This window comes from Pteronotus mesoamericanus, unplaced genomic scaffold (genome assembly GCF_021234165.1).
Source record: "Pteronotus mesoamericanus isolate MK-2021 breed Mesoamerican mustached bat unplaced genomic scaffold, CSHL_Meso_final scaffold_1186, whole genome shotgun sequence".
Taxonomy (NCBI): Eukaryota; Metazoa; Chordata; class Mammalia; order Chiroptera; family Mormoopidae; genus Pteronotus; species Pteronotus mesoamericanus.
This window is the reverse complement of record NW_026555302.1, coordinates 2,146,761-2,171,370: the sequence shown is the minus strand read 5'-3', so window position 1 is coordinate 2,171,370 and position 24,610 is coordinate 2,146,761. Positions and strand designations below refer to the sequence as shown.

General features: G+C 35.7%; 1 protein-coding gene across 2 annotated transcripts in view; it reads right to left on the bottom strand.

The window, feature by feature from the left end:
* KCNK2 (potassium two pore domain channel subfamily K member 2) overlaps window positions 1-24,610 on the bottom strand; it is a 90,590-nt gene that overhangs the window by 49,310 nt on the left and 16,670 nt on the right. For both annotated transcript variants that reach the window (XM_054587527.1, XM_054587528.1), the window contains one exon: window positions 21,566-21,683. In XM_054587527.1, the coding sequence (XP_054443502.1) occupies window positions 21,566-21,683 (118 nt within the window). The remainder of the gene's footprint in view (window positions 1-21,565; window positions 21,684-24,610) is intronic.

The window sequence follows — 24,610 nt, the reverse complement described above, 5'->3', positions numbered from 1 at the left end:
AGTCTTTCGCCACAATTTCTTAACCTTAGATTGTTATTTAAGAATATATCTATTACTGGAAAACTTCAAATATTCATAATGATACATTGATAAAACCAAAATACATTATTGGTTAAGTGTCCTTGGGATATTTACTGAAAGCTGGTCGAATGGCCAATTTTCACAAACAAGTTCAGTTCCATTGAAAAATGTCAGACTGAACTTGTAATAAGCAATTTTTTTGGATAATAGTAGCCTTTCTGTCCTCTGTGTAAGCCATACATAAAGTAACATAGCTCATCTGTGTAGACTTGTGGGCTGCAGCATACATACCTGGACGAAACTTAACTCTTAAGTTTAAACTTAAGCCAGTTTTCAATGTGAAGGTAGGAATTTATGATTACTTTTTATTGACAACAGCAATGATAAAAGCAAGAATAAATTAAAATTGCATTTATATAGACCCTTCTAGAGTTAAACACATTTTTAAAAATAAATATAAATAATTCTAACGAAAAATTTAGGATATCGGGTTCTATTATCCCAGTCCAATGGAGAGAAAATTTAGATAAGAAAAAAATGCATACTAGTATTTTACTCTGATCAATTCTGTATCATAACGTACTAAGCTGTACACAGGAAAGAAGAAATCATGTATCACCACAGCAATCTGTATGATTTAATTTTGTTCAGTGAAAAAATTCTCAATAAATATTATATGCCAATCACTGTGCTAGACCACACAAAGATGAAGACAACACTGCTTCAAACAGTTCCAACTCATTAATAAAATCAATTAAATATGCTATCTACCAAATTTCCTTTAAACATTAATGAAGGTAAGTACACAAATGAACAAAGATTTTGCTACACCAAAAACCAACCAACTGTAGCAATATGTATGTGGAAAACATTCCTATTAAGACACTGGGTTAAAGGCAAAAGAATTGGCCAGGCAGCTCATTTGGTTAGAGCATTATCCTGATATTGCCAAGGTTGCTGGTTTGATCCCTGGTCAGGGCATATATATAAGCAGCAACCAATGAGTGCATAAATAAGTAGAACAACAAATCAATCTCTCTCTCTCTTTCTCATTCTCTCTCTCTCCCTCTCTCCCCCACCCTGTTCTCTCTCAAAAATCAATAAAATAAAATGCCTTATAAAACACGGGGTTAGCATAATTTTGGTCCCATGTTACGTTTACTTTGATCTCTGAAAGAGCCAGCCTCCGGGAAAGTGGCCAAGTTAGGGCCATTCAAATGCTAAAACTATTTAGAGACCAGACATGCTCTCAAAGTGCAGCATTTAAGCTCTGAAGGTAGAACAGGCCCAAGAAGAGCTTTGAAATAATTCTACACCTGGACAACTGTATTCATGTCCTGTATCAGGAAATTCAGTGAGGACCCAAGTATAAACGAAAAGTCAGAAGTAAAGGGATAATGAAAAAGAGAATGAAATATAAACCATCCTACCGAACATGAGCCTCTAAAGTTCATAAATAAAGCAATTGCTAAAAAGTATAAATATAATCAGCATCTAAAACAGGAATTTATTTCGAGTGAAAATTTTATGGGACAGTATGAACTAAGTTTTGAAGGAAGTATAGTGGAATATCCAGAGATTTAAAAAAACAAAATTTATATTAAAATTTGCAATAAAAATGTATAAAATATAAACAGGTAGTTAAAAAAGTGAATAAATAAAAAATCTTAGAAATTAAACATATTAACTATTTTTTTTAAAGAAATAAAATAGATGTAATAGACTGATACAGGTGAGAAAAGAACTGGTGAATTTGAAGGCAATTCTGAAAAATTCACATGGAATATGACAAAGAAAGGGAAAGGGAATGAAAATAAAAACATAAAGGAGGACTTAGGAGACAGAGACATGGAGGACTGAGAGACCATAACAACGATTAATACAAGCTCCAGAAGAAGTAAGTGGAATGACCTGCAGGAAAACAATATTTAATATGTTGTTAGCTAAGAATTTTCAAGAATTGAAGACTTATGGATTTATATATTGAATGTGCACTCAGTTTTGAAAATGATAAGTACAAATCCACACTTAGACACATTATAGAGAAACCGAAGAACATAGAAATAAAAATAAAATTTAAAAAGCTAGCAGATAGAAGGAGGAAAAAGATATCTTACAAAGAAGCAACACAGAAGCAATAACAGTCATTGGAAAACAATGGAGTAATAGCTTTAAAGTGCTAATGAAACACCACCATTATCCTGAAATTTTATTTTTTGCTTAACTATCAAAATAGAATGAGGGTCTTATATTAGCAATTTTCAGATGTACAAGGTACAAGAAACTTTACCATCCAGGAAAATCTCACTAAAATAACCACTTAGGTAGGTGAGCCTGAGAAAGTATACACTTCAAAAAGAAAAAAAAAGAGAGCCCAGAAGGAAAACATAGCATAGGAGAAATAGACGTGAGCACAGAAATGAGAATTTAAAAAATGCCGGAAAATGTAATCAACTATTAACTACAAAACACATACATACACAAACACATAAATACCAAAGTAAAGAATTGACTATAGTATTAAAAAAAGATGGATTGGAGAATGAGGAGGTTTAATAAGCAAGTTCAGCAGCGTTTGGCTAAAACACTAGAAATATAAAGTATTAGCTAAAAATGTGCTCAAGAATAATGATAACCACTATCAGGCCAAGAAAAGGATAGGAAAGTAGAAAAAAAGAAGCTCTGACAGCCCCTCATCCTAAGTGTGGAGGTTTCCAGGAGTAACTGAGAAAGTTTCAGAGCTGGAACCTAAAATGCTCTCAAACAGCTGGCTCGTGTGGTTCTCACCGAAGTGGTGGAGTTAGCGACGGGAAGGGTCCCTCCACGGGCTCTCTCATCATCCTTTGAAATCTTTTCTGCACATAGCTTATATTTTCAGTTGATTTCTGAATAGTGCTTTTCCTTTTAAAAATAATCAGACTAGCTTGTTTCATGTCCCGCCCTACAGGAATTCAGGTGAGCGACTAACAGATAGCCAGCCATAGCGGCAACTCATTTTGTCTTGCCACTCTCTTTTAGTGACCTTTTCCTTTATACCTCACAAACTGTCTTTCAAAGGCTTTCTTCAAGGAGCATTTCTTTTTCATAGAAGCCCGCCCCTTCCCCAGCCCCCACATCTCCGCCTCGGGAGTGCTGGCGAGGCCCCTGCGCTGTGGGTCACCCGGACAATACCCTGCCGCGACACCATGGCCTCACCGTGACCGTATTGTTTGGTTTAAACCAGTCCCCGCAGGGCCAGAGTTCTCAAATTCCCCCCCACACCCAGATCCAAAAGCTGTAAGGTCTTTTAGGCAATGGGGAGCCCCCCTTGCTCCCCCAATGTTTTGATTTTCCTTCCGGCCTTCTTAAAAGTTCCACTGCCACCACCTCAAGACATCAAGGTAGCTGGACTGTGGTCTTTTCTCTCTCAAATCCATCTCATTATAGTTCATTCTCCCTAAAGCACCACTCCTTATTTCCCAATTGTTCTAGCTTCTGGTAACACCAGAGTCATTATCACTCACTGAAAAAAATAAAATAAAATAAGTTGAACTCGTTTGATTCCTTACATTTTTTATGTAGTTTGCTTCTTCTAAAATACAAAATTGGGGAGCAAACCCAAGAAAGTGATGAAGCTTCACCCTCATTAGCCTCAAAGTAAATCTTTCTCTGCCAAATTAGTATGGAGGATGATCCTGATTAGAGCGCTTCTTCTAGAATGACTATGGTATTATTACTATGTTACTATGTTTTCATTACTACTACTAAAATAATTCTCATTGCCAATAATAAAAACAATGGTCAACAGTATTGTTTATTGAACACTTTCATACCTCATGGACTGTCTTATAAAGACTTCCTTCATAGAGCATTTGTTTTCGTAGAAGCCTGCCCCTCTCCCAGTCCCCACACGCCAGATAGAGTGCTAATCCCTTTGTATGCTTGCTTAATTTACTGTTCACAGCCCTATGAGACTTAAGTACAACTAATTATTCCCATCCTCTGAATGTGCAAGCTGAGGTTTACTGAAGTGAAATATTGTGTTCAAGATTAAACATACTAAATGTTAAGGCTGGGATTTAAAAAGCAAGCATTTGAGACCAAGGCTATAGATCCTGTTCCTCAAACTTAAACGTTTTTCTTAATTATATAACTACAGAGTATGGATCCATACCTGGCCATGCATGCTATTCTGTCACTATTGGCTGTTTTACCTAGTCGCACTGGGAAGGAACATATAGGGACATCAAAATAATGTCTCTATTAAAGTGACTAACTCAAAGGGTTGTTTTGACATTTCATTTTAACTGTAACCACCAGACTTCCTCTTGGCCCAGAAGCCACCAGCCTGCAGTTGGAACGGCATTTCACGAGATGGCTCCCTTGCTACCTGTAGTTGCAATTTACATAATAAAATCCTACATCACAGTTGTAAATTTGCAATTTTGAGATATTTCTTAAGTTGTTTATTAAATGAGCTTCCACCAAACACTTTTGCTAACAAGATATAACTGCAGCTGAAGGTGGAGGGAGAATTCCCTTGCAAAGGAATTTTGCCAAAGATCAACAATAATAATCAACCTGCATATTGTTTCCTATCTTCCCCAGCTTTTTCTTCAATACGTTGGTTTGCATCCTATCCCTCATTCATCTATGCAAATATGGGCTCAGTAAGGGTTGGGAGGAGGGAGAGAGACCATGAGAGGGGAGCAGGCGTAACAGTACATCCAAATAATACTAGACGGTCACACCCTGTTCCACAGGTTGACAGCAGCCTACAGAGAACATGACATAGAAGTGATACAGCTCATCTCAAGATTCTTCTCAGTCCCCACAGGCCACTTTCTGTGAGAACACCTCACTTTTCTGGATTTGATCATAAGTGTTTAAAGATATCCATTTTTAAGAAAACGTGACCACTAAATGCTGGCCAACTGTTTTATCTGAAGCTCAAGCCAATAAAGAATAAACAGATGTGTTTAAGGTGTAATGAAACAATTCATGTAGAAATGACTAAATTCATGTGCTATTTTAACTCTCTCTTATTATCTGATTCTGCTCTTATCCCAAGATAACTTAAGCTTCCCCACATATTGACAGAGATTGTAAGTCTGGATTCTGAACTTTCATGATAATGCAGCTCCTGGAAACCACACATTACAAGAATTCTCCTATAGAAACTTCAGTAAAATTTGATGTTGTATTCTTGATCATACTTGCCATCAAACAATAAACCATAAAAGCAATAAATTAAACTGTATTATTTATTGGCAAAAATTCTCTCCCTGACCAAATTTTGGTCGGGCTCTTCTGAGTTCTCTTCTTCACTAAGCCTTGTGATCCTGTGGGCTCCATTGTGAAGTCTAATTCTAGCAAGAATCCTGTAAATCAGTTTAGCCAGAATTCCCCATCCTCAATATTTGATCATCCTTGATATTTGATGAGGTTTCTCATCTGCCACCATGACCCAGTGATATTTGATCACCCTGATGGGCCTTAAGCAAGAATTCTATTAGGTCATTTTAGCCAAAATTCTCCCTTATCCCAAATGTTTCCCCTTAGTAATTTGCAATCTACTGACCCTACTTCCTGCTCCTTGGTTATAAGTTTACACTTTGCCTTGTTGAAGAGTTAAGCCCAATCCTTCTCCCCTTTTAACAGAATTCCATTGCAGTAGTCCCTGACCTTTCATGCGAGTCCTGACAAAGTCTGTCCTACCATTCTTTAACAGTGGCATTGAATACTTTTTGAACAGTGGAATTGAACAGTGGAATTAACAATGGCAATGGTGGCACTGAATAATTTTTTCCTTAACACTATGGGCAATAAAACAGTAAAACTATGCAATTCATCTATTTTTATCAAATTACGCTAAAAGTAATAAAATAGATATAATAAATACAAAATTTATTTTTTTTTCATTTTCGAAAGTTGGATCTTGGTGGATATCAATCTAAATTGTCAAGAAAGCTATGTTATCTTTGATTTATAATATTTTCCCTCAATTGCAAACAGACTCATTCAAATTTATTTTCAAGTACAGTGAGGGCAATAACGCACAGTGATTAAGACTATAGGCTCTTGAGCCCAGATATCTGGGTTTGAATCCTAGCTTTGCCATTCTGCCACTGAGAAAGTTACTTTAAAAAAGGCAACCTCTTGGTGCCTCGGTTTTGGCATTTGTAAAAAGTAGTCAGGATCATGTGAAATAATACACATAAAGGAGTTAGTGTGGTGCTTGGTCCATGGCGAGTCAATGAAGTGTTAGCCACTCAACATCACTTTCTTGACCATAAATACAGCACGGCTCAGGTACTGCCACAGAGGCGCAGAGTAAGTGTCCACTGTTAATACAACAGAATGCTGGTAAGGACAGTGCTGCTGCTGCTCTCCCCCCAAGAAACAGCATTAAAGAAAGGAGGAGTTGAGCCAACATCCTTTTTCATGCTCTTTACTTTGGAGATCATACAGGAACAAAAACAGCTATTACCAATCAAACCATCCAGAATACTAGTGCTCTGAGTTACTGCAATTCACCTTTCCTTGTTCCAGCCAAGCAGGCACTGGCCACAATCACAATACTGCGCTCCTCATTGACAGGTGCTATACGTAATAATTGGGTCACAGCAAAGCCTGTTATTTCGGAGGAAGTACTCTGACATCACTTATAGGATTGCTAGACAGGCTCTTGTCTGAGATGACCTATTATTTTTCTATATTCACAATACAAATGGAGGCAGAAAGGGCACCTGGGGAGGAGGATACGGAGGGAAGAAGGGGAAGGGTCAAGCCAAGGAAAATGTATAAAGGACCCATGGATGAGGACAACCAGAGGCAGGGAGGACTGAATGTGGGAGTGGGGTGGGCAGGGGAGAGCAATGGGGGAGAGACGGGGACCACTGTAATTGAACAGCAATAAAGAAATTAAAAAATAAAACCATAAACAATAAAATAAAATACACTAAAATACATAAGAAGTAAAAGTTGAACTGGCCAATTGAATCCTAACTCCATCATTACACATATATGAAAAACTAAGGCCAAGAAAACTGAAGCATTGGCGATCATTAGTTAGTATAAGTTGAAGAGATACAACGTAAAGTTTTCAATTTTTGAGTGTCTGTATTTAATACAATTTAACTTGAAATTACAGTGTAAGAAACTATGCCTGCCCCTGGCTACTATCTTCAGGCAGTAATTCAAAACTCATCAACTGCTGTCAGTGTCAGAGAGGAGGACAGAGAGAGTGACAGCCAGCCCCCCTGGAAGATGCATAACTATCCAGGCATTGAACTTGAGTGATGACAGCTGAGGCTGGGTGACCAAAACCATTAAGACTCATCAGTTAAACTCAGTTTAAATTCGACATCCATTAGCATCTTTCAGGTTCATCTCTAGTCTGAGATTAGAGTCCCATGCATTACTTGATTTTGACAAATTAAGTATCTCCAAAATAATTTATTGCTGTATCTTTTTTTGTAAGATACACTGTAAAAGAATATTAAGAATGTATGTTTATATGTTTAAAAATTATATTCCCAATATCAAAAGAGTAAGGCCAAGCAGCTTCAACATCATATCAGGTTTTCTTACATAGTGTAAAGACATATATTTTACTTAATTTGATCATTACAAATTACTTGTAAATTTTCCAAAGGTAATGATAGCAGAGCCCCTTCACCTAGAAAGATAGAGTCTTGGTACTAAGTCTCTAACCATTAGGAGAGACAGGTAATCACTTAAAATTATGGTATAACTCATATACCTTACTCTTCTCCACTACAATGCAATATAGGTTAAAGATTACAGGTGTCAACACCACAGCCAGGATCTGTGGGTTTAAAACCCTGTTAATGCCATGTACTCGCTACATAACTTAGGTATATTCTTTATTCTCTCCATACTTTTATTTACTTATCCCAAAATAGGAGTAAAGACAGCAACTACCTTAGAGGGGTGTTGTAAGGATGAACATTTTTGAAATACAAAAAGCCCTTAAAATAGTACCTGGAACATACTAAGTGCTATATTTGTTCGCTATTCAGCCTGTCTATACTGAATTAGGTAGAAAGAATTTGTGCCCCCATCCCCACTCTATGAACTCTATGTCTACAGATTAGAAAAACAAATCCAAAATGGAAAAAGTATTGTAAAAAACTGGAAACAATATCTTTTAGATTCCCAATTCCCATTCCCAGCCAATTTTTCTGGTCTATTTTTCCCCTTAAGTCAATAGTATAATTAACACGTAACATGCTCTATGACTTCCTTATTTAGTATCTCATTAGTTTTTTGGTCTATTTATTTGATGTACTCAGCCACCTGGAAACTACTCAACAGTCACTCAGTAAATATCTGCTAAGTAAGTGACTAAATGATTAGGAAGAGCATGTCTCTGAAAATGGTATTACCGCACGACCCAGAATATGTTTGGAAACCACAGAGGAGAGAATAAAACATCATATCTGTAATTTGGAGCCTAAAACCAACAAAAAAATGAATTGACTGGGATCTAAAGACAAAATTAAGTAGAAAAAAAGAGATGGGCATGATAACAGTGAAAGGAAGCTGAATGTCCAATTGCAAAATCACAATCTGTATTCTAGATAATTAAGGAGAAGAACTGAAATAGTAGAAAATCTAATCAGTGCTGCAACTTATACAATAAAAAGATTTTCCAGAATTATAGAAAAGAATAAAAGTAGGAAGAATTTTAAGAGGCAAATTATATATAGAGAAACGAGAACAGAGAAACAACGTGAATATTGTCAGTGTCCATAAAAGTGAAAAAAAAACCCAAAATCATTAGTAGAATAATCAGGACTAGAAATAAAAGTTTTTCTTTAAAAAAACTAACAAAATAAATGAAAATAAGGCAAGATTAAAAGAAAATCTCTAATCTATAAAAGGGGGGAGGGGATCAGTTAAGGGAAACAGGTTACCAATAAAAGAAGAAAAATCAGGCCACTAACAAACTCCTCCTGTGTAACAGCAAATGACAATAGAAAAATAAATACAGCTGTCATAAGAAAAAGTTGTGATCCAAGAATTTTATCCCTGACCATGTGTGCAAGCAAACGAAAGCCATTTGCAAATATGTTTATTCCACTCACATAAAAAATATTGGCTGAAGACAATTTTTGTGGGATAAATCCTCATAATATCAATAAAGTATTTACATGGCATGCTGCATTTTTTTCCTCACAGTTTAAATGGCACATTTTAGATCTTATGTTTGATGACACAACAATTTAGATGACCAAATCATGTTGTTTAGAGAGTAAGTGAACAAAACTTTTTTTCTTCCTTCACAAAAGTAAAGCAGTATGATATAACTAGGAGACATTATAAATTAAATGACAAGTGCATTATGTAATGACTTTCTGTGTCTTTGAAGTTCATATTAAAAGGTCTGAGTTTTATTTTTATCTTTTTAACTTGAAAGACTAATAAGCCATCCAATGACAAATATCTATGCCAACAAGCTCAATTTATAACACTCATAAGTATTAGAGGATTAGAATGTTAAATATCTCTAAAAATCAGTAATCACAATATGAGAGCAACTACATCAAGCATATATAGAGAAATTATTGTAAGAAAACATGATCATAAAAAAACATGGTCATATCTAGTTATTTTCCTTCTTATACATTTCTGCATTTTTCTATTTTTATATCAATCACGTATTACCATATATAAAAAAGATCAATCTATATATGATAAATTTTTGATAGATAAAATTTGATAGAACAACAATCATAATTTAAAAAAACAATCATAGTGAAAGCACTATTAAAAAGTGGTACTGGATAAAGGAAAGTAAATAAATATATTTATTATATATGTTAATATAGCATTTAAATATCCAATGCAGCATGATAGTGACAATCAACTAATGATCATCAAAAAGGTAAAGATATGACATATTCTTAAACGGGAATAATATGCAGCTGCTAAAACAATGGAGCAAATCTTCAGGAAGTGATAAGAAAAAATTTTCAAAATATATTATTTTATGGAGATAGTAAGGTAAGGCACCTTTCACTTGTATAAAGACCATGTATGTATTAATTACACATATATACACATATACAAGGTCTGTCCAGAAAAAGTCCAACCACTGTTAATATAAGGAGAATGGTTTGTGCAACATCAATGTAACCAGGCAGCCAAGGAGAGTGGACTGGAATGCACTTGCATGAACAATGACAACTTCACTGTACCAGTCAATGGGGGCAGCAGATGCCATTGAGTAGATGTGTACTATGTGGCTGCCACATTCAAAATGACTGATCAATTAGAGCAACGAATCTGCATCATATTTTGTGTTAAGCTTGAGCATGCCTCCATCAATGGAATAGTTGATTTCAATGGAATAGATTCAGAAGGCCGCACCTCTGGGCAGCTGGTGATTGGAAGCTTCATCACAAAAATGGGCCCACTCATGCATCACGTCTCATGGAGAGTTTTTTGGTGAAACATCGAATCACCCAGGTGACTCAGCCCCTTGACAGCCCAGACTTGGTGCCCTGTGACTTCGGGTTTTTCTCAAAACTAAAATCACTTTTGAAAGGGAAGAGATTTCAGATCATCAATGAGATTCAGGAAAATATGACCAGGCAGCTAATGAAGACTGGGAGAACCGTGTGGGTTCCCTAGGTGCCTACTTTGAAGGGGACTGAGGCATTGTTGTCCTGTGTACAATGTTTTGTGCCTTTTATCTTCTTAAAAAAAAAGTCTCTTTTTCATATGACATGGCTGGACACCTTCTGGACAGACGTCATACACCAATGATTTCTAGAATGATAGCAAGAAACAGTAAACTGAGGTTGACCCTGTGTAGAAAATGAGAGACCGGGGGTCAGCCGCAGAGGGTGCACCTGTCATTGTATATTTTTATACTGCTTATTTGTTTCTCATTTGTTTAATTACTGTATACATACTCCTTGTTACATTTTTAAGTAAAATTGGATTCAAGTAACCATATCATTAATTCCTCACTATTTGCATGCTCACTGTTGCCATATAAAAGAATATGATTTACTTTCTATATTGACATAAACAAAACACCTATCTAGAGCTGCCTTTAAAATGTCTTTATCATAACAACCTCCTTCCTGTTATATAAATCCACAATTTCTACTCCCTAATTTATCCCCCCAAAAATATGTTGACTTCTTTTTCTGGCACTTAAATTTCATTTTCTTGAATTTTTTTCCCAAAGTCTGAATTTTTTAAACCCAGAATGTCATGGATAGAGATTGGACTTTAGTGTTTTTAATTGTAACATTTCTCATCATGTTATAGTTTAGAATCTGCAGGAGCTTGATAGAACTGAGAATATTTGACACTATAATATCACTCAGCTCAGCAACAGAATAAGATATTTTATTTTTAAAAAACATAGTTTCACATGGTTTTCTTTTGAGCTGTACTCTCAGTTCTCTAAGTCATTATTTAATCCGCTTAAACTACATAAACATATTGCTACTAGGTTTCTAATATGATACTTTCTCTTAATTTGTGAAGGGCCACAAAAATTACATTTTTCATCACTCTGAAAAGCGGAATTGTTCAAGCCAATAGTTTCAAACCCTTTGAGAATTAGGAACTCCTTTGAGTATCTGATGCACACTGTGGGCCCTTTCTGTAGAAGACACGATTACGAACCATTAAAGCTTATCCATGTATCTTCCAAGGGTTATAGAAATGAAGTCACAAAGCTTATTTCAACCTTTACTGATAAAGAAAGAGAGATGGAAAAATACAGCATATTCATTTTTTAAAAGATGAATATTATGTACATTGTAGTTCATTAAACATTATTAAATATATTATCCTTTGTGTTTTCATAAAATCCTGTAAGAGAGCAAGCACATTTACTATTATTCACATATTAGGAAGTTATTCTGACTATTCACAGGCAGGAAACAACTCAGAAAAGCAGCTCAATGACGTAGTCAAAATCACACAATGAATATACAAGGGTCCAGCACAAATAACGCCCCTTTTTCATTACAAAATCATAAGCATGTAATGCTGTAACATAACAGTATCACACTCAAGCACACCACATGACATTTTAGGTGAAATGTTCAAATTGTTGTCCAACTCATACGAGACATTCACATACCCTACCAACCACACTCAAGCAAGCCTTACTTCCGCTGGACCCTGTACATTATAATCAACACTCCAATCCAGGTCTTCTATTTACAAATTGCATTCTATTTCTTAGGCTTACCCTCTTTCCTTAGTCCTTCATTGGCAAACTTTTCCTGAAAGATTTTCAGGACACTATTTTCATCTGTGCAGGCCACATGACCTCTGTTGTAACTACTCAACTCTGCCGTCGTAGCACGAAGGCAGCCAAAGACAATGCAAAAATAAATGGGCGAGGCTCTGCTCCAACAATGACCTAACAGGTGGCAGCCAGGTCCTGCCCTTGGGCCATAGTTTGTTGACCCTCCCCATTATTTTGCCTCTACATCAAAAGTAAACTCAGTCTTTTAATTTTTTCTCCTAAATGGTTTGAATGTTTTTATCATCATGATTTTGACCTTACAAAGTGATCATTACTAAAATACCCTAAATGCCCATGAAATCCCTAAATAATACTGTCAATAACAGTAAAATCTCTGCAAGAAAAGCTCAGATTATAATTTTACAAATTTATTTTTAGTTTGAAATAGTTTCCCTGATGAAACCACTCTCTATATATAGGGAGATAGTTCCAGAACACAATCACCTTCAATAGTACAGTAGGAGCCAAATTAGTTTGAATATCAAATAATCTTAAAGGAGAGTATTCAAATCTTTGAAAAAGAATGTATTTCTTTCTTTGTTGATATCTGTAATATAAATAAATGTACAAAAGATACTATTGGGTCATTTTCATAAAATAACAATTATAATAAAACCAGGTTACTCTAAACTAGTGTACTGTCATTCCGTGTACAAACTATTGTCACATCCGTGATCTTATTTAACCTTCGCAACAACTCTGATTGTGAGAAGCGCTAGCCCCATTTGACAAATGATAAAATTAGGGATAAGGGAACTGTGATTTGCTCAAGACTACAACCCTAGCTCATAGCAAAGACAAACCCTAAACTTAAGTTTTCTGAAGTGAAATCTGACGTTCCTTCACCTCTATCACTCCTTTAGAAAAATAGGGAGAAATATTTTCACTCTAAGCTATACTATGTAAATAATACCAAGCTACGTGTCTGCATAAATATGTACAATGCGTTATATACTTGTAGTTTGGTATTTATTAGGAGATCATGTCTACACTTATTTTTTATGCATCAAATTAAATTACAGCACAGTTTCCATTAAGGTGCTGACAGACATCACTGAATTTACCTACTAATACATGCATTCTTTTTGAACAGAAGCTATTGAGGCAGATTATGGCATATTTTATACGTCTTCTTTTCTTTCTTCTTTTCTTGCTGCTTGCCTATAAGAAATTCACTGCATTAGCAGATTTACTAAGGGAAACCTAAGCATAGACAGGACACGTATAACACTCAACTAGCCCACAAAAAAGAAAAAAGAAAAAGAAAAATGAAGGTGGGAAGAGGAATAAATTTAAGATTAGCAATTAATGGGTATTTTTAGATTACCTGTGACTTTCCATTGTTCATATTGTCAATACAGCAGAGGACAAAAGTAGGTTTTCAGTTGTGAGTATGTGAAACAGTTTATTCTTGCATTATTATTTTTTAATTATTGTATTATTTTCCATACAAACAATTGTAAACCTACTTTTGCCTCAGCCTGTATTTCCCCCAATGGGACATCAGAATCAAGAGCTGGCTGCATGGAATTCCTTTTTGTTTAGAATCAGTGAGGTCTGCATTGTGCTTGGTGCGCATACAAACCACAATACTTACACATGACCCTCACTCAGCACAGGTACTTCTTTTGTAAATATCATGCTATATTTACAGTACCACGTAAATAACAATGCCAATTTTCCAAGAGTCGGATTGCACAAGTCTAAAAACTTTTTTTTAAAAAGGCTCGGAACTATGTAGCATAATTACTAGCTGAAAGCAGACAGGCCCACACAAATGTTATTACATTCCTTCCTTATCAAATGAAATACTTGAGACAGTTACAAAAAGTATTTTTCTGATAATCATCTCACCTAGTTTTAATCACATCCAGAGCCATACCTGCATAGCTGGTGGTCAGTCAGCTGCTCTATAAAATCTATAATTTATGACAAACAGTGCTGGATTTCAGTGGTTCAGAAGGCGGAAAAAGACAAGAAAAAGTAGTTTCTGTATTTATTCATGGCATGAAAATCATGATAATTCTTTGCTTCCAATTTTTGCATATTTTTTTCACAAAACTTGACAGATGTTATAGGAAACTTTTCAAAAGTATGCAGAGATATAGTAAAGTGTATTTTGTTTCAGAATATGAGCAATTCCTACTTGAACACACCCAAGATATGAATGACTACTATGCTGATACCATAGCCAGCCCTACTCCCACTGGGACTTCCAGTTTCTGTTAGACCTATATTCTCTTGCTCTGTGTTCTCCTACCAAAAAAAAAAAAAAGAAACCTTTTCACTCCAGATACCATTATATCCCTAATCCTTCCAACAAGCACAGGATTCTAGGATTCTGAGAACTAGATGCTTTGAACTGAACCTCTTTGTCACTGATGTAACATACATATGTAATAAAAAAGGTGACTAATCTATCTCATGATTGCTTTGGAGTCTACAACACTATTAGTGCAATAATTCAGCTTTATTGCCTATCAAATTTCATTTTGAACTCTGCAAACTTAACACATATTCTCTGAGACATGCATTTTAACTTAGGAAATAAATAAATCTACATGAAGATTTTGAATGGCAGAAACACACGTTGTTAATATCCCAAGATAGGTATTATTTCCATGAATTTAAGTCGATGAGAAGAGAAACAGGAAATCAAAAACTTAAAACAATTTCTTAATTTCAACATCTGCATTTCAACTGCCCAACACCTGAGTTCCCCGTTTTGGAAAAATAAGCATACACTTGAACAATCTGGCAGAAAGAAAAATGCAATGAGATTGTAGAGTTAAGGCTGGAAGTCACTTTGCAAGATTATTGGCCTTTTAAGCTGCCTCAAAGAACCTTAACTTTTCTTTAAAATGGGTTTCCAAAATCCAATATGCAGTTTTCTGAGAACAGCCAGGAGGCTAGTGAAATGCCACAGAATTATGGGTGTATGAAATTAATAAGATAACACCCAACCACCAAAGTTGCAATGACCTCATCCCCTGGGAAAGTGCTCACTGGCAAATTCTACACCACCGCTTCAAGTGTCTTCACTTCCAAGTTCAGACAGACGCTCCTTAAGACCACAAAATTGAACAGAAAACACTCCTACAATTTTTCCCTCACCCTGTAAGTTGCAGTTTTCCGCAATATCCAACAACAAGGTCCTAGACTCCTTGCTGAAGACATGTATAAGGCTTCACAGTTTGCAATATACCCTCTGAATTTCCAAAATTGGCCTCTTCTAATAAAAAGATACAAATCTGGATAAAAATCTGGAACGGTTTGTTCAAATTACTCCATATTTTTAATTTTTCCCCATTTTTTAAAATGTTGTTTATTATTCTAATCATTAAGCCTTTTACTACTTAGGCAAAATATGGGCTCAGAGTAACCCTGTGACAATTGTCCTAACCACATTAGCAATTCAACTTAGGTAAAAGCAAATTAAAAGTCCCCGTGGCTGGTTCAAAATACAGGAATACTAAACAAAGAAACTGCATAAATGAATTCAATCTCTATACTCAAGTGGTAGAAAACAAGAGTCCTTTGTAACTATGAAACGGCTACTCCAAGGAAAGGCTTTCCATAAGACTTAACGTGATGCTTTCGGATCATAGAGCTGCTGTAGACCATAGCGGTGCCCTTGAGGTTATGCATTCTGACACTCAGAGATCAGGATGATGGAGTGATAAGCTTGGGCAGACCTCAGCCCTGGCATTCCAATTTACTTTCCACTGGGGAAAATTTTATTATAGTTAATGCTTTCAGGTAATAAAATCATCCTCCATTTTATTCCAAGCTTTAAATTGACCTCAAAATGGAATACAGTTGTCCATTACATCATTTTGCCAATAGCCTCTCCTACAGTATAAGCAATTTTCGATTAGCTCTAAAATAACAAAGTTTAAAATACTAATGCCCCTATGGCAGTCTTCTCAGAGACAAGTATATGTCCATCAGTAAACTTTCTTTTTTTAGTCATGTATCTGTCCACTTTTCACCCTCCTCACCGTCACGTCCTTAGTTCAGGTGAGCATCTTCTCATCTATGGGGGAATGCAATAACCTTCTCCCTGCTCCCCTCTTTGCCCTCTGAATGGCAGCTTGAGTCACGTGATATCTCTCTCTTCTGTGTTTACCCTTCCTGACTTCCCTCTGAATTCAGAGTGTTGTCTTGACCTACCAGGTCCTACACACTGTGGCTCTTGTTACCATATTTTGCCATGTGTAATGCTCACCCACATTTCTGCGCGCAGTATACAAGGGGCCCATTATTATATCCACAGTATATAATCATTATACCCATGTATAATGCGCATCCTTATTTTTCCCTTAAAAATTTGAGCTAGAAAAGTGTGCATTATACATGGCAAAATACAGTAATCTTGCCAACCTTGCTTCTTCTAGCCTCTGACACATGGACCCATCCGTATTCCTTGAACATGCCCCAATCTGCCCTTTCCAGGGTCTTTGCCATTGCTGAGCCCTTTGCCTGAACTTGTTTGGCACTCACTGTTCTTTACCTAGCGGCTTTCTTCCCATCCTCAAGGTTTCAGCTTAAATGTCACCTGCTCAGAGGTCCTGATTCTGTCTCCTCTAGAACATCCCCCACCCTCTACCCAGCTCCACTATCCACTCGCTATCAATGCACGTGAACTTCTTGTATAGTATTTATGACCATCAGTAATGGTCTTGGTTTTTAATGTGCTAATAATTGATTGTTGGACTCTTCAGTCCTGATATGAGCTCTGAGAGGGAGCCTGCCCACCCGTATTCCTAGTCTGTCTAAATTTAAAAAAATAAACAAATAAAAATTGAAGTGGGGGGCTCCTAAAATGAAGCTTCCTCATTTATCACAACATATAAAATCTTGGCCATTTTTTTCCTCCTTTTTCTTCATAGGCTTGACTAGGGCTCTTTATGAATTGCAAGTTTGCTGCTTAAACACACACCTCAATATTCAACACTTTGACTCCTCTCTTCGTTGTTGGTCACCAAAGTCTGCTGATTCCTACATCTAATTATTTTCACATTTTGTCTTACTCTTACTGTTCAACAGCAACTCCGGTCGCCCCAGTCAATTCTCTCATGCCCCTTCCATGGGCACTGAAATGCCTCCTAATTGCCCTCTTAGCTGCCAGTCTCCATGTAGCCTCTTCCTGACAGACACTCCTTCTAATGTCACTTTTACCCTGCCCCTCATTTGCCAAAAATGAAAACAAATCCATGTCCTGTCCTACAGTAAGTCCAAAATTCACAAAACTCAAATTATAGTCAACTGTAGTTTTCCCATCTGAATCGGTCAACAATATTTCCGACTATTCCTTTAAACAATTCCTCTGGCATACTCAAATACTTACTATTTTATCATCAAAATAAATCAAGTTCATTCCTCTCTCTGCATTTTTGCGTAGCCACGTCACAGACTTGGAGGCTCTTTCCTCTTCATCAATCGAAAGCAAAACTTTTTCTTCAAAGCATAGTTCACATTCAACTCCTCTTATTAAGCCCTTCCTCTCAGTTCCAGCCCACGTGATCTTTCCTGTCTCAGTTCTTATGGCACTGAAACCATGGTTCCAAGTAACGTGGAATTATACCTGTTTCTGCTATTCTTCAGTTATTTCATATGTGTAAATTTTATCTTGCAAACTGGACTGTAGGCAGAAACCGTGTCCTTTACACCCCTGGCAATGGCAGAAGCAGCACCAATCCAACCAAAGGTACTTACACTGACTCACTAATTTACATGGCCCTGAACATGAATCCCTCCAACAACAAACAATGATTCTAGGCAATGGGGACCTGCAATTCCCAAATGGAACGTATTTGCCCACATGAATTCCCAATGTCTCAAATGTTCCCTTTCCACCTGTATTCACCTGGAAAATTCCTACTGTCTTTCCAGTCTCAAACAGGACATTTACTAAGGGAAGGGAAGTATTCCTTGCCGCTTCCTTACCTACCCACCTATGCCAATATCTATGGAAAGTGTCACTCCTGTCCATTCCCATTAAATGCTCTTAAATGCAATTGACACACTATATGGTAAATGCTTATTGGCCCACTGGCCCCTCGACCAGCCTGTACGCAACTTAAACGCAAGCAATTTATCTTTTATCATGAAAGTAGCAGAGTGATAGTTTTTTATTATTTGTTGAATCAACAAATGAACAAACAAAAGAAGTTAGTAATGTAATATATTGAAAGCGCTAAGAATTTAGTATGATAGATAACAACTTAGTATTATGTCATGTCTAATAAGCCAGAGTTCATACCATTTAGAATGCCTATTTGTTTTTAATTCCAAAAAGTAATTATTAAGCATCCACTATGTGTCAGGCACTGGGAATGGAGAAAAGACTCAAACCTCTAAAAATCCCTGGACCTCACAGAACTTGTGGCTATGGTGAGAGAGGCAATGAAGTATGGTTTTTGCTCTGATTGAGTTGGAAACCACAGAAGGTTCTGAGCAGAAGCTCCTTTCTACAGGGATGTTATCAGCGGGACGATGCTGTCTTGGACCAAAGTGGTAGCAGTTTGAGTGGTGAGCAGTAGTCAAATTATGGATCTCCTCCAAAGGAAGAGCTGACAGAATCGACTGAAAGTGAAGTATGAGAGAGAGAGAATGGTTAAAAATGGACTTTAGTCTGTACAACGGTGGAATGGTATTTGTGAAGAGTTTGGAAGGGTATGATTTTTGGAAAGAGGACATAGACACATGAAGAGATTCTCTAAAATTAGTCCCTAAATGTTCATAATCCATTTTGTGTAATGGAACTTCTCTTGGGCATATTCCCATTGAATAGCAGAGGTCACTTTGGCTTCTTAGGCAAATCAATAACATTGAATAAAAAATCTTGGACAACTGCAGCCAATGCAGTTCCATGAAGCACTACCTATATCAGGCATCTTATAAAACCCGCTGCAATTTATTCTCCAAAACTGTCTCAAGTTCTATTTTTAAATAACTAATACAATGTAGATAATGCTAGAAGTTACAATTCCTATGACTGCTAAAAACCACATCAAGGCTCACACAATTATTATCATTAGCAGTACTAGTAATTATACTTTAAATTTGATTGAATAATGATTTGGATATCAAATGCACGCCTATGAAATAGGTCAAAATTTACCCAGCCCTAGGCCATAACCTAGTGCCTAGGGTGTGCCAAACCTTTTGGCACCTCTGGACCACACTGGAAGAAGAAGAGTTGTCTTGGGCCACACGTTAAATACATTGCACTAAGTAATCACAAAAAAATAATCTCATAATACTTTAGTAAATGTACAATTTTGTATTGGGCCATATTCATAGCCATTCTGAGACACATGTGACTTGCAGGCTACAGGTTGGACACCCCTGATCCAGCCCAAGTTCAGAGGAGGTAGCCTTGACCTAGGAGTAAAAGATCATGAAATAAATGTGGATGACCTGGAATAACTTAATCCACCTAAAACTAAAGCCCGAGATGGAACAGTAGGAGGCCTGGGCTGCCAGGCAGCTACCTAAACAACCTAAATAATCAGTTACTGTGCTTGATGGCTATAATTTGAGGTAAGGCTGGTAATAATGGTTTATTTTTTTCATGTGTTAAAGGATATGTCTGCAAAACTTACTGAATTTGGGATTCGAAAAATGAGACTGTTTATAAACATGAGATGCAACAGTAAGTCTGTATAATGACTCAGTCTCTTGTGCAATAATTTAGTGGTGGTCACGATGAGTTATAACTTGGACTTCTGAGTTTTCATTGGGCAGAGGCAAACCATTCTCACTCAGTCTGTGCGCTTTTTTTCCTTCCCGACTCTAAGTAGTTTACACAATAAACAGTCATTTCCATAGTAGAAATGACCAAGACGTCTAAATTCCAAAGTTAACCTGTCATTATGGTTAGAAATCAAGGTTGCCATTCTTCCAGATTTTCACAGCCACACAACTTTTTGACCTAGCTAATGGAAATGTAAGAGTAAACACAGTTCCTTGACCTCATAACAAAGGCAAAAATCAACATGCTAAGGTATTTACTTCACTGGCAAGTGATCCAGCACAAAAGTATTACAGTGGATTCACAGAATGACGGGTCACTACAAATTCCTCTCAGAGGCAAATTTTAAGCAAGCGTTCATCCATAAATTGTTCATGTTTTCTCATTTAGGACTTTGATATAAAGTCCCAATTTGAAAACCTTTTATACTTTGTCATTTGTCACTAACATCAAAGAAAAAAATTAAAATTTTTAGAATATTAATTCACATCCCAAAAATCAGAGATCAGGCCCCTGAGAGGAAATCTCATCACAAGCATGTGTGGAAGGGCAGACCTTAGTTCTGCACATTTTTTCTTAAAATTCCTTCATAATTGTGATGAGCCTATTTCCTTCCCTGTCTTGAAAATTATGGTTTAAAATGACCTTTTCCCACTAAATAAGATGGCTATAATATGGTCCCCACAGCACGGCAAATACGGCTGTGCAATGGGGTCTGTGTTTATATCCTCTGGATATTTCTTGGGCACTGAATGACTAACAGGAGAGAAGTCATTCACATGTACCCATTCTACTTCCCAGAAGATGCTGGGTATGCGCACACTCGAGCCCGAAAAGGAGACCACATGTCATTATATACTCTTTCAACATAACAAATGACATGATTAAAAGGCAAAAGAGCAAGGGTTTAAATTTTAATTCTTTTTGTAATCCTCATAGTTCAGCATTTATATATGTATGCATGCTATTTGGGAAACACATAATGGATAAAAAGGAAGCTGTGAAGTAATTATTATAGACATATATAAAAACAAGAACAATCTGTTGAAATACTGCAGAGTTAAAATTTATAAATTGAAAAAGTTGATATCAAATAATGAAAAAAAGGTCAAAATTGTACTCCAATTCATTCTTTCTACAGACAAAGACTCAAAGATGCAAGAAAACTCAAAACTACTTGACCCCCCCCACAATTATAATTTAAGCCATTCCATGCAGTTCCTATCCATTAGTCAGATGTCAAATGCACTGCTCTTGAGTTTCATACATATTTTAAACTCAACTCACTATTCTAAAACAATAACTAACTCATTTCCACCATTCCTTGTTCAAACCTTTAAACCCTCTTTCCTATATAAATTTACTAAAATCTAGTTTCTACCATATATAGACCATTTGACCGACTGTTAAAAAAAAGTTCAAACAAATAAATTTTAGCTCACAAACTGTACCAAATTTAAAAAAAAACAAAAACAAAAACAAAATAAGTTGTCTCCTACCTATGGTTGTAATAACAGTGCCAGCAAAGAAGAAGGAACTTCCCAAGTCCCAGTGACTGATTTGATTGGAGGTGTTTCCTAACGGTATAATCCCTGCATTTATTGCTGCCACTATTTGCTGCAAGTTTAAAAAGAAATTCATCAGTACACATGAATCACATGAAAGCATCAAATAGCATATAATCCACCCCAGATGACTAATTAGACAAAGAGATTCAATTCTAAGATTTGGCTTTGCACTTAAAGTATACAAAATTATTATAACTTTATACTAGAGAATTTAATAAATTCAATTATATTTGATATTAAGTGAGTGAATTTGCATGAAGTTCATCATATGGTACCAATATACATTCATATTATCATCTATTAGCATATTTAGTGACTTATTTACATTAACAACTAAATGTAGCAATTTATTTTTAGTAAACACCACAGAATGAAAATATCAGATGGCAAACTGCAATTTAAATAATACATAATGGTTTCAAAACACACACACACACACACACACACACACACATATTTCCAAAGTCCTAATCATTTTGAATGTTACACATATGTAGCCAAGCCTGGAATGTGTGTAACTATAGAGAGTATATATCAATGAGGTCCAACAAAACAGGCTAAGATGAGAAGGCAAAGGCAATAGCAATTTACTGTCAAACTTAAGTCAGTCCATTTATATCTAGATTCTTATAATATCTACAGATTTTCGTAAGTTCTATGACCATGAGTATCACCAAAGACCCACAGGGAACAATCAGTCAACAATATTCACATAGGGACACTAGGCTCTGGATGTTGCCTTGAGCAGTACTAACAGACAGAAAGAGGATGACATTTTAATGCTTTTCAATCATCAGATGTGGAGGGATGAGGGAGGGAGGATCCACAAGCACTAAACATAGAAGAGAATCCGTTGGGAGACAATGTGCAGTAAGAGAGACAGAGATTGTTCGAGTAAGACAATTCTGTCAGAAATAGAGTTTTAGAAATCTTCATCACTTAATTTATAGGTTTTAAAATTAGCCCTAGCTGGTGTGGCTAAGGGGATTGAGTGCTGGCCTGTGAGACAAAAGGTTGCTGGTTTGATTCCCAATCAGGGCACATGCCTGGGTTGAGGGCCAGGTCCCCAGAAGGGGGTATGTGAGAGGGAACCAAACATTGATATTTCTCTCTCTGTCTTTCTCCCTCCCTTCCCCTCTGCCTAAAACTAAATTTTGAAAAATTCTTTAAAAAAGTAAAATAAAATTAGAAGACACTTCATTTTACAGGCAAAGAAACTAAAGATCAAAGAGGTAAGGTGACTTGTTTAAGGTTTAAAAGTTTATTGGTGAATGGCAAAAACTATACCATGTTAATAGTAGAGGCACTATTCAAGAAGTTACTGTCAAATAGAAAAAATCAGGTATTCTAGAGCTGAAATGCAGTATAGTCTCATTCATCTCATTTATTTTAATCTACAGGTTAAAATTCAACAGTTGTGTGTACAGTTAATTGAATTGTAATGCTTTATTTATTTTAACAATGACATATATTCATTGTAAAAAAGTTAGAAAAACACAGAAAGTTATAAAGAGGATAATAAAAATTATTCATATTCCAGAATCCAGAGATAATCACTATTAATATATTAAGAAATCTACTCCTAGTATTTTGCTACAGTTTTTACAGTTTTATTTATGAAATACATGAAATGTATTCTCTTTTAAATTATTATTCTACATGCATTTTTTTCCTTGTCATTACCAGATTTGTTTAATCACTACCCAGTACATAGACATAATGCTATTTTAAAATTTGTCTATTATAATAACTTTTTCATATAAATATTTTTTCATTTCTGAATATTTCCTCAAGAGAGATTTCTGGAAATAAAGTTGCCACATTAAAGATTATGAATATTTTGAAGCACTTAATGTATCGTTATCTAAGAAGGCTGTTACAATTTATTATTGCTCCCCCTCCAACAATTTATGATACTTGGCAATACTATTCAATATTATCTCTAATATTAATATTTTATGTTTACCAAATAGGCAAGAATTATTTACATTTACGTATCTTTTATTCTGAGTGAAGTTGATAACTGTTTCATTTATCATACATTAAATGCAAGCAAATATACATATATATACATATATTTACAGTACAATGAGGCTAGTTTTGAGTTAATTGATTTTTCTCATCTGACTCTAACTTTAATATCAGATAAGGTAGGTCAACCTTATGCTTCTTTTAAGAATGTTTTCTTCAGTCACTAGCCTATTATTCTTGCGTAAACTTTAGAATCATTTAGTTAAATTTTATAGAAATTTTCTTTCTCATGGGTTTAACTTATCTGTTGTTTAGACGTATGTGGACTCTATAAATTAAGGAGAATGAACACTATTATAATAGTGAAATTTTCACAGTATGAATCTCCATTCATTGAGTCCCCTTTAATATCCTGAACAGAGTATTTTTATAAACTTCACATAGGTCTATAAAGTTATTCTTAGGTATTTCATATTTTCCATTTTAAATTCTAACGGATTAATGTTATATATTGCCCATTCTCTGCACCAGCAATTCTGTTTTTTAAACCTCAAAACTACTTTACAGTCCTCAGAATTATTAAAGACATCCATGAGCTTCTGTACATGTGAGTTATAACTATTGATATTTATGATATTTGAATTTCTAATTTTTGAAATGTTTTGATTAATTCATGCAAAAATAACAATCCCATTATATGTTAACATAAGTAACTTATTTTTACAAAAAATAACTTTGTTTTCCAGAACTAACAAATGTTTAGTGAGAAAATGGGCATTGCTTTATAATCTGAAAAATCTCTTAAATGCCTGGGTTAATAGAAAACAGATTCTAATATAGGCTTCTGCCTTCAATACATTGGGAGACGACCTCACAAAGCCTTTAGAAAAATCCACTGTACATTCATGAGAGAATGAGAGCGGAAAGACAAAAAAACCTCATCTTATTAGTATTAGGAAAACAGCTTTGACCTCATCAAACCTCTGAGATGGCCTTGGGACCACA